The 11293-nt window shown below is 40.1% G+C and overlaps 1 protein-coding gene across 4 annotated transcripts; it reads left to right on the top strand.

The window, feature by feature from the left end:
- Nucleotides 1–236: 236 nt before the first annotated feature.
- SRSF5 (serine and arginine rich splicing factor 5) lies at nt 237–4236 on the top strand. 4 transcript variants are annotated; one of them, XM_025172222.2, is made up of 9 exons: nt 276–377; nt 539–841; nt 986–1133; nt 1495–1565; nt 1819–1917; nt 2004–2073; nt 3190–3263; nt 3396–3506; nt 3592–4236. In XM_025172222.2, the coding sequence occupies exons 2-9, from the start codon at nt 810–812 to the stop codon at nt 3839–3841; spliced, it is 855 nt and encodes a 284-aa protein (XP_025027990.1). In that variant the 5' UTR covers nt 276–377; nt 539–809; the 3' UTR covers nt 3842–4236. The 4 variants fall into 4 exon arrangements, with proteins under 4 accessions (XP_007436791.1, XP_025027990.1, XP_088001718.1 ...); XM_007436729.3 differs by lacking the exon at nt 539–841 and having other exon boundaries at nt 237–377; XM_007436728.4 differs by lacking the exon at nt 276–377 and having other exon boundaries at nt 387–841.
- The last annotated feature ends 7057 nt before the right edge of the window (nt 4237–11293 follow it).

The raw sequence follows: 11293 nt of genomic DNA, 5'->3' as shown, positions 1-11293 counted from the left end.
GAAGACCGAAAAATGCCTTACTACCCTCTTTCAAGTTTGGGTGGACTATAAAAATACATCAAAATAGGAGGGGCAAACAGACTCTATTGCGCCCGCGCCCATCTGCTCTGACGCATCTGGCTTCTTTTCCTCCAGTGTCTCAGTCCAGCCGAAAGCCCTTCCCCCTCCACTGACCTCATTTTTCCATCGCTTTCCACCTATCACTGAACTGCAAGTACATCACGTGCCTCTGCGGTCACGTGGCATGAGGTTCCATTTTGTGGCGCAGTTAACGTTCGACCTGCCCAGTCGAGGTTAGGACGTCGTTGGAGGTGGTTGGCAGTGTGTCAGTGTCCGTTGACACCTGCGCCTTTTTTTTTTACCGAGAACAGACGATCGTAAGTGCCGGTTTATTCAGATTTAGTACAGCGATCAGCCAGGAGAGCAAATTCAGAAAGAGACAGTCGCGTTGTAATAAGTCTGGTGGTTAAGTGGGAGAGAAGCTTAACTTACTTTAAAACGTGGGTGGTGTGTGTGAGTGACTAAATTTCCTCTTAAGTAAAGGAAGAAAGCCGTGAGCGGTAACGTTGGCCTGGAACATTGGGTGCGGCCGCGCCGCCATTTCGTGAAAGCGATCAGGAGGGCTAGGATTGACGGGCGATCGTGTGCAAGGCGCATGCGCAGCTCGCTGGCAAGTTCGCGTTGGCTGTTGATGCTGCGTCGTGAAAGGTGGAATCGAGGTGGCGTTTTCCAATTGGACGAGGGGGAGGCGGAACTCGGCGACGTGTTGGAGCGAGCGGTGTGACTTGCGTGGGGTTCTGCCTTTCTTGATGTCAGACTGCGGCAACCAAGGGTGGAGGAGGTACTGCGGCAGTGAATCGAGCCGGCGATGCCAGCAGCTGCTGATCCTTTTGGGTGGCGGCCATCTTTCTTTAGACTTGATTTGCCGAGGACTTGAGTTTCTTCGTTGATTTTTGTTCTGTTCTAATTCTTTTTTCTTCTACAGCTACTCTACCTTAAGCGATACCATGAGTGGTTGTCGTGTATTCATCGGAAGGTTGAATCCAGCCGCCAGAGAGAAGGATGTGGAGAGATTCTTTAAGGGATATGGACGCATCCGAGATATTGATCTGAAGAGAGGTTTTGGATTTGTGGTAAGCAGTAAAGAAATGCTTCAATACAAGCAGCCCCTGACAGCAATGAAGTTGATTCCTTCCTATGGGGAAAAGAACCTAAGGTGGTTTTGTGTGCAGCCACTTCAGTCCTTAAGTATGTAAGACTGATTTTTGTGGTGGTAATACCCTCTACAGTGTGTATAACTGATACCAAGTCAGGAAATATTGCAGTGTAATCCATAATGATTTTCCTCGGGATTTGGGTATAAATTCAGAGGACCGAAATACAAATCAATTGGCTGTTTAGTGTCCTTAAGAAACTCACAGTTTATTATGCAGAAAACAGTAACCAGCAATACTGTTCAGTAAATTGCTGATGCATTATTTTACTATTTAACAGGAGTTTGAAGATCCCAGAGATGCTGATGATGCAGTCTATGAATTGGATGGAAAAGAGCTCTGCAGTGAAAGGTAGTATTTCATATCCCGTTGATAGCAATAGTTATTTGGATGCTGCATATGTGTTTTATGGCATGTTTGACAATAGTAGCCGGTGCTAAAGCACATCCTTTGCAAATAGTACATTGGACTCCAGTTTCTTCAGGTAGGCCTAATTTTTCTGAAACCTTGGAAGGAGTCATAATTAATTATTCTCATATTAGTGTTACATAGATGGAATAATGGCTTATTGTGTTATAAACAGATATATTATTTTGCTTTCTAGAGTCACAATTGAACATGCCAGAGCCCGCTCTAGAGGTGGAAGAGGCAGAGGACGTTATTCTGACCGATTTAGTAGCCGCCGCCCACGAAATGATAGAAGGTAAATACTGTGTAACGAACATAGCTGATGCTCAGTTTAACTTTTTGTAGGCAAAACTAATGAACTGAATATTTTGTTTTCACTAGAAATGCACCACCTGTAAGAACAGAAAATCGTCTCATTGTAGAAAACTTGTCTTCTCGAGTCAGCTGGCAGGTTTGTTAAACATGATTATCTTAGACTTCATTTAATGGGTATGTAATATGTATTTTTTTTACTAAGACTAATTTTTATCTTAAGCTTAAAACATTATCAAAATTATTAATACTTAATGTTTAAATGCATTGTTCAAAAGTAGTTTAATAGTAGTATTTTTAATGTAATTTTATCTTGTTTTAAAAATCCATTTTAACCACTTTAAAAATCCATTTTATTTGCCAGCCTATCTGTGTCGTTGGCCTTATGACGAGGAGTGCCTGTGGGTTATCCTAATCGTTCTGTCTTGGTCACTCTTGGTTGGGCCTGGTTGACTTTTCCAGTCAGCTCCTCCAGTGTATCAGTTGGCCACCTCTAGATCTGTGTTTGCCGGTCTAGACGTAATCGATGCACTTCCTTAAAGTGCCGGGTTGCAGCGATCCCCGAAAGTTAACGAGATCTGATTCCTAAGTTGAGAACTGTACCTCCTGTAACGCTTCGAAATAAGAGATCGTGATCGAGAGAGTTGAAAGATACGCATTAGGTGGTCGTTGGAATCCTGATCGCAGTAAAGTGGTCCTTGGTGTAACTTCACAAGATTAGAGAATGTCTGGATCCGTCAGTAGTCTGCTAATAGGGAGGGCTGTGCGATTAAAGGCTTCCATCGACTGGGTAGTTCTCTTCAAATGGTTGGCGAAGAGCCAGTCGGGCATGTACCATGATGGTATCTTCGATCGCTTAATGCAGTTTGCTGCTTGGCTAGCCTAGGGAAATGTTAATGAAGGTAAAGTAAACTATATTTTTAATGACATATGGGGCACAAAATAACTGGTTTTTGTTTTGTAAATGTACTGTTTAATCGTAAGACATTTCAGAATGCTTTCATACAAGTAAACTGTCTTGCATTCAGTTGCATAAAATGTATAGACAAATAACTTAAGGTTTGAGCATTTTGCTTAAAGCAATATGCTGATTTCATTTATTTCGTGCCCTGATATATTCTATCAAATACAGATTTATCTACAAGTGTGGCATCTGCCGCGTTTTAATTGTTAACATCTTTTTTTGCAGTAGTAATTTTTATTATTCATAAACATTGTCTGGCTCCTTTATCTAACATATTTAATCTTGTGATAGGATCTCAAAGACTTCATGAGACAAGCTGGGGAAGTAACATTTGCAGATGCACACAGGCCCAAATTAAATGAAGGGTAAGTATTTTGGAGCAATCATAACATATTGTAATGGATAATTTGGGGGAAGGAATCTCTAAAGTAGATTTTTTGAAAGTTTAAGAGTTGCTAGTTTTAATATATAAATTGTATTATGTTTTTTTTAATTAGGGTGGTTGAGTTTGCCTCTTACAGTGATCTAAAGAATGCTATTGAAAAACTTTCTGGCAAGGAAATCAATGGAAGGAAAATCAAACTAATTGAAGGCAGCAAAAGACACAGGTAAGAATTCCAGCTTAGAAATGCTATGTATGCACATTTGTAGTCAGTGTAAACCTAATCTAAAATGGATATTTAACTTCTCTAGTAGGTCTAGAAGCAGGTCTCGCTCCCGTAGCAGGAGCTCTTCAAGATCTCGTAGCCGTTCTCGGTCCAGAAGCCGCAAGTCTTACACCAGGTCCAGAAGCCGAAGCCGTAGCAAATCACGCTCAGTTAGTCGATCTCCTGCCCCTGAAAAGAGCCAGAAACGTGCTTCCTCAAGTAGATCAAAGTCTCCTGCTTCTGTGGATCGCCAGAGATCGCGCTCAAGGTCAAGATCTGTAGATAGTGGCAACTGAATTGTGCAGCTTGCCTTGGAACTTTAAAACCATACTTGCTAATAGTTGTGGTAAGTATGTGACTTTTGGGAAAGAGGGACTGAACCAGGGGAGGGGGAGGGTTGTTACAGCTTTGTAAATGTGGACCATCAGAAAAGTTACTGAACTAATTGTATTCTCTTTTTGATAAATCTTTTTCCTGCTCACTTCATTAAGTCAGAAGTGCATAGCTTTATGTATATTGCTAGAGCTCTTTGAAAAAAACTAATTTTTTTGTATTTAAAGAGAATCCTACTGAACATTTTGTTCTCAGTATACTCTAGTAATTGGAATTTGGGATGTTAAATGTTTTAAATTGGTTAATTGAGCTTTACACCAGCTGTAAATAAAGCTTTATTTCAGGTTTTGGGAATGAATCCCAAGTATTTGTTTGCTGCCTTGGCCATATTTCCAAACATACTGGTCAAAACTCACAATAAAACTATTTTAAAAAAAAACACTGTGTTTTCCTTTTCAAAGCTGTGGGAGAGCTGCTTTTACATTATTTCCACTTAGAAGATGTTATCCTGACTTTCAGTAATTGATTATAAGTCCCCCATAAGTTCCCCATGAAGAGACACAGTTGGAAAGCTGTGCCACTTCTTAATCTACTAGAGATGGTATAGTAACCTAAATGCAGCATATTTCCAGATGTTCCTTGCCTATAGTGACATATTTTGTGGTACATTCTACTGTAGTGCACTCTAGAGGTTTCTGCTTATATTTGGTACTCTGCGGTGGAATAGTAAAGGATGGGCAGGTGATGAGAAGTTCATGAAGTAATGGCATAAAAATGTCTTGATGTCAACATGTACATGTAACTTAGGTGCTTCTTGGCTTGCTGCAGATAGCCCTGAGTGAGGATTAAGGCATCTTTAGGCAAATTACTGGTGTTTTAGTGTAATTATTATAATTACAGGGTATATTTGAACAACTCAGCAAAACAGCATTTACAAACCACAATAGAAACTATTATGGCCAGTTTGCAGGACATAACTAGGATAAAGCCTGCCTAGCTAATTTAGAGTACTCTTGTACAAATTCAGACAACTGAGGTCATTTCAATTAATTGATTCAAGTGGCTCAGTTGTGTGAACAAGTGATCACACACAGTCACACAATCTAATATTGTATAGTTGGTTTTGGCATGTTTGAGGAGGTGTAGTTTGCTAACCTTGGCTTCTGGTTTAATGTGCTCCGAATATAGCTACAGTGAGAAATACTTCTGCCAGGCTTTTTCAAGATTAGTATTCATATAATAAACTAGCTGACAGTGCACTGTGCTAAATGCAAATGTTTTACAGGGTCAAAAGGAGTATGGTATCTTGAACATGTTCTGTCATCCAAACTCTTAGTAACTTTCCATATCAGAAGCCACTCCAATCATTATCAGAGGACCCTTAAAGATGCAAAGCCCACTTTTTCCAAGGGCATTGTGTAAATTACCATTTATCTTTTATGGTAAACTAAATAATTAAATGTTAACTGAATTGCCTTGTAATCTGCCTACTCTTAAGGAATATGTATGGCACTACTAGTCCGTTGCAAGGGATGAGCAATCAATAGATGATATAGAGCTCTTTATCTCCTCCCTTTGGGGGGGGGGCTGGTTGCACTTTTAAAAGTGGCAAACCATTAAAAACATGCCCTTTTTTAAAAAGGACTAGTTAGGTGTGTTACCCCTTTCTTCCAAATGAACTTTTCACTGGCACTTAGTCAAATGGTTTTGCAACAAAGCACAAGTTCAGAAATAAGTTTCTAATATAGGAGTGACTTTCAAAGTGACTGCCAGCCAAATTTGCATTTGGGCTGCAGTGGTTTATTGTACATTACTTAAAAGATTGTGCCTAACAACAAATTAATGGAGCATTATGAGCTTGCAAATAAAGCAGATGTTTAAAGAAGTAGAACACGGTTCTTTGGATACCTCATTTCAACTGCTGGCTTCAACTGGACTCACCCACACTGAGTTTTTGTGATTTGTAAGATGTTCAGTGCATTAGCCCAGCCAATTGCAGTGTATTCAGTAAACCACTGTATGAACAGAGGTAACCTTGCCACTGCGAGTCTCTTGGCAGTACCTAATGCTCTGGGACCCAGGTCTTGATACTCCTTATCAGGGCTGGCTACGTGCTATCTGCCTAGCATTGAAGGACAAGGTCAGGCATGGCTATGAGCCTAATGTGTAAGGGTGGGTACTATGGTTACCCTATCCAGGTATATAAAAACAAGAAGGGGACCCAGCAGTGGAGGATTCAGTATGATTGTTAACTACGCACAATGAACATGGCTGGAAAATCAATCACGCTCCTGAAGTATTTGAGCAGGAGTTGTAAGCAATGTCCTTCTACCTGCTGAATAAAAGTACAGTATTGGTATTTGCTGCAACTTTGAGGATAGTAGGTTGGAGCCGAGCAAATTCGAACGGCCTCTAGAAAGCAAGAAAGAGCTGGCTTTTTGGGATCTGCTGCCAACAAAATGAATTTTGTTGAGAATCTTTGAAATTCCTATACTCTATTTTTTAAACCGGGAACAAAACATACAAAAATAGCTGCAAAGTTAGGAGAGGCTAAGGAGGGCCAATTTGGTCCAGGCACCAGGCTAGAATCCAGGAGAGGGTGAGTTTTAGTCCTGCCTTAGGCACGAAATCCGGCTGGGTGTCTTTGGGCTGGTCACTCTTTCTCAGCCCAACTCACCTCACAGGGTTGTTGTGGGAAAAATAGGAGGAGGAAGCAGTATTAGGTATGTTCACCACCTTGAATTATAATAAAGGCAGGACAAAAAAAATCTAAAAAAAAAAGTTGGGATAAAGAATGAAAAAATAGATCTGAAATCAGGATTATATCACTTGTGCTATTCTTAAGAAATTGTTCTTTTATCAAGGCCCAACACGGTAACATACAGTGCATTTGGAAAGTATTCAGACCCCCTTCACTTTTTTCAATTTTACCATGTTGCAGCCTGATACCACAATCGTTCAAATTCATTTTTTTCCCTCAATCTATACTCAATACCTCATAATGACAAAATGAAAACAAATTTAGAAATGTCTGTAAATTTATTAAAAAAAAACAACTGAAATGTCACATGTACTTAAGTATTCAGACCCTTTAGTCAGTACTTTGTTGAAGCACCTTTGGCAGCAATTACAGCCTCCAGTCTTTTTTGGTATGATGTGACAAGCTTTGCACACCTGGACTGGGGGATTTTCTGCCATTCTTTGCAAATCCTCTCAAGCTCAATCAGGTTGGATGGGGACCGTCAGTGGACAGCCATTTTCAGGTCTCTCCAGAGATGTTCAATAGGGTTCAGGTCAGTAGCCCTCTGGCTGGGCCACTCTAGGACATTCACAGACTTGTCCCTAAGCCATTCCTGTGTTGTCTTGGCTGCATGCTTAGGATCGTTGTTATGCTGGAAAGTGAACCTTCAGCCCAGTCTGAGGTCCTGAGCGCTGTGGAACAGGTTTTCATTGAGGAGATCTCTGTCCTTTGCTCCATTCAGCCTTCCCTCAACCCTGACCAGTCTCCCAGTCCCTGCTGCTGAAAAACACCCCACAGCATGATGCTGCCACCACCATGCTTCACTGTTGGAATGGTATTGGGCAGGTGATGAGCAGTGCCTGGTTTCCTCCAGACATAACATTTAGAACTGAGGCCAAACATTTTATTCTTGGTTTCATCAGACCAGAGAATCTTCTTCCTCACAGTCTGAGAGTCCTTCAGGTGCTTTTTTGCAAACTGCAAGTGGGCTTTCATGTGTTTTGCACTGAGGAGAGGCTTCCGTCTAGCCACTCTGCCATGAAGCCCAGATCGGTAGAGGGCTGCAGTGATGGTTGTCCTTCTGGAACTTTGTCCCATCTCCACACAGGATCTCTGGAGCTCAGTCAGAGTGACCATTGGGTTCTTGGCCACCTCTCTTACTATGGCTCTTCTCCCCCGATTGCTGTTTGGCTGGGCAACCAGCTCTTGGAAGAGTCCTGGTTGTGCCAAACTTCTTCCATTTGAGAATTATGGAGGCTGCTGTGCTCTTGGGAACCTTCAGCGCAGCAGAAATTTTTTTGTAGCCTTCCCCAGATCTGTGCCTTGCAATAATCCTGTCTCTGAGCTCTGGTTTGACCTCCTAGCAGTCCAGGGGACTCTCAAGAGTCTTCTCCAGCACCACAGTTCAAAGGCATCAATTCTTCGGCGCTCAGCCTTCTTTATGGTCCAGCTCTCACAGCCATACATTACTACTGGAGCGTTTGACCTTGGTCATATCCAAAAGATAAGTGAGGGGGAACAAGTACAATCTCCATTTTATTTGTTAGGTTTATTTTTTTCCACCATAAGATACTCTAGAGCAGTGTTTCTCAACCTCAGCAGCTTTAAGATGTGTGGAGTTCAACTTCCAGAATCCCCTAGCATGCTAGCTGGGGAATTCTGGGAGCTGAAGTTCGCACATCTTAAAGCTGCTGAGGTTGAGAAACACTGCTCTAGTGGAAGGTTGATTACTCATTCAGTGATGAAGGTGATGAAGCAGTGGTCTATTATTTATGTCATTAAAAATAAATGATTTTGCTTTTATGTCATTAAAGCAATATAATAAACTCACCACAGATTTTAAAGGACACAGTGACATGAATTTTTAATCTTTCTGTTTCTTACTGCTCTGAATCAAGTTACAGTGTAAAAGCAAAAACTAAAACCAAAATAATTAAAAGACTTAAAGAACAATATTGGGACAATGTGGATAGAAATTCTAATGGAGCAATAGGTAGTAAGGGCACCTCAGTTCTATTCCCTAACCATAAAATCATTTTTGCAGACTTTGTTGGCACAATTCCAGTAATCACTCCACAGTTATATATATATATAAAAGAGAGCTTGTTTCAAATGAGAGAAAGCAGGTTCGAAATTGTTAAGCAACTTGAGTTGTTAAAATAAACCAAAGTTAATGTAAATTACCCACCTCTCCAATTCTCAGCCGCTACAGCTGTGCTCTTATCAGAAACTTGTCCTACAGATGCTTATTTTACTTCTGTCAGAAGCTTCACATCAGGTTACTGTTAAAGCCAGCAGCAGACCCATTTATTTTCCCCTCCCTTAAATTAGAGACTCAATGCCATGCCCAACACATTTTAGTTCTGTGTGAAGTTTTCGCTGGTGGAATTTATTTATCAGGCAGCCTTTGTGTTATATAAACTTTTTAGAAAACTCCACAGAAATCTGTAGAACAAAATGTGGCATCCTTTTTTTTTTTATCCCACTTTTATTATTTTAATAACTAACTCAAGGCAATGAACATACCTAATACTCCTCCCTCCTCCTATTTTCCCCACAACAACCCTGTGAGGTAAGTTGGGCTGAGAAAGAGAGTGACTGGCTGAAAGTCACCCAGCCGGCTTTCAGGCCTAAGGCAGGACTAGAACTCTCCATCTCCTGGATCCTAGCCTGGTGCCTGAGAAGGTTTCCTTTCAAAAAATGTTCTTGCCATTTGATTTCTGTCATATTTCCTGATAGCACATGAGATTCAGAGAAGGGAAAGTAAATAAGAGAGACCCAGCATCTTGGGGGTGAAGACCATCTTCAGAACGGCAAAGCAGAGCTGTACCTTTGGGGATTCAGACTGAAGGAAGATCGTTGGCAGCACCTATGTTGGAAACGTTACGTCCAGCATCACTTTCTATTGGGTGGCCTTTGAATGCCTAACCATTCAGCATACGATTCAGCATACGAACTTACCAGTCCATTCTCTTTTTCTTAATAATAATTGTATTAAAGTTTACCAATGCAAAGATAAAGAAACTAATACAAAGAAAAATATATTTTAAAAAAAGTGCACAGAAAAAAATAATAAGGAAAAGAAAAGAGAAAAAAAGATATATAAAGAAATGACTCCTCCCTCCCTCCAAACAAGTATAAACAATTTCAGTAACTTAACACCTTCTCTAATATTTCAATAAAAAAAACTTCATATCTCATCTCTTGTCAATATACAAATGGTAAAAACTTATCATTCAGTCTTAATCAGCAAAAGTCCATTAACAGCTGCCAGAAATAATAACATATATATTTTAACCTTAATCAAATAAATCCATTTTATATTCCAACTTATCACTTTCTCTAAAATATAAATCAGTCCCCATATTTTATGTTATCTATAAACAAATCTTTAAAGCCTCATCATTCAGTTCTGGTCAAAAAAAGTTCCATTAAGAGCTACCAGAAATGACAACTTATATATACTTAACCCTGATCGAATAAATCCACATTATATTCGTTCTGTTTACTTTATAAAAGTTTGATCTTTAATTCCTTCAAACAATGTCCCACAAGTTGATTTATCATTTTCTCTTTGTCTCCTCTCAGAAACTCCTTCACTAGTTTAACAAGTCTCTTTTGTAAATTCAAGATAAGAAAGCTCTCCAAGTCACTTTTCTGATTTATTATTCATATGTCCCCTTTAATTATTAAGACATCAATCAGTTTCATTTGTAAATCCATCTTTTTCCATATCAGTCTTGTAGTCTGGCATTTTAAAATCAGCCTCAGTCTCTTCTGTCAATAAAATCTGTTCCTCTTCTGTAACCTCTGTTAAATCCATTTTTATAGTAGCAGACAGCCTTAAGAGTAATTTCTGGGTACATTGCTCCCAAAAAGTCTTGATTTCTTCCATAGTCAAATAATATTGCTCCATTGTATTAACGGGACTCTTCTCCTTTCATTGTAATCTTCAGTTCTCTCTGGTTCCCTCTAGACAACCTTCAAAGTCTCCTCTTATCATATGTTTATTTTCCAATCAACAAAACTTTCCCATGGGAGGATTTCTTACAGTTAATTTCACAGTCTTCATGTATATATTTTTATAAAATTTTAAACAACCCACAGGACATATTTTTTTCAAGTCCATCTGGCCCCTTAACTTTCCAAAATCAACATTCTAGTTCCCCTTTTGCTGTTTTCCAAAAATAAAAAAAATCTTTTTAGTCCTTAAACTTACATGAAACTTCTTTCATTCAAGGATAGAACGAAACTCTCCCAGCATAGTGAAATTTGCCCTTCTGAAGGTTCTTAACATCCAAAAAGTCAATAACAAGCAGTTTCCCAAGGTGATTAAAAGTGGAAGTGGGCGAACTCAGCGTCATTTTCAAGGTGCCAAACCGTGGCTTAGGCAAGATGATTTTTTCCCCAGTTCCCAGAGCATTAAAACCCTCTGCAAGCCACTATTTTATGATCCCTTTGCGGGGAGCCTCTGTATGGAGCAAACTTGTGGGTGATCCTAGTCCCCTCCTTGATCTGGAGAGAAGTTCCAAGGAACCAAACCATTCACCAGCTCCTCTTCCTCCATGGCTATCAGCTCCACTCTCTGCGGAGCTGTCTTCAGTCCGCCATTGCTTCCTTGGAAGTCTAGAACTTACCGCTCCATTCTCATAGCCACAACTTGCATGTGTAAGTT

Source organism: Python bivittatus, unplaced genomic scaffold (assembly GCF_059951505.1).
Source record: "Python bivittatus isolate LINGU-HERP-01145 unplaced genomic scaffold, Pbiv_v1 ctg000480_np1212, whole genome shotgun sequence".
Classification (NCBI taxonomy): Eukaryota; Metazoa; Chordata; class Lepidosauria; order Squamata; family Pythonidae; genus Python; species Python bivittatus.
The sequence above is the reverse complement of the archived record's forward strand: the minus strand, read 5'-3'. Positions and strand labels throughout refer to the sequence as shown.

Coding starts and splice junctions, on each gene's coding strand:
- SRSF5 (XM_025172222.2), top strand. CDS start 810: ATGTCAGACTGCGGCAACCAAGGGTGGAGGAG. Junction 2,074..3,189: donor CTTCTCGAGTCAGCTGGCAG/GTTTGTTAAACA, acceptor ATCTTGTGATAG/GATCTCAAAGACTTCATGAG. Junction 3,507..3,591: donor GAAGGCAGCAAAAGACACAG/GTAAGAATTCCA, acceptor TAACTTCTCTAG/TAGGTCTAGAAGCAGGTCTC.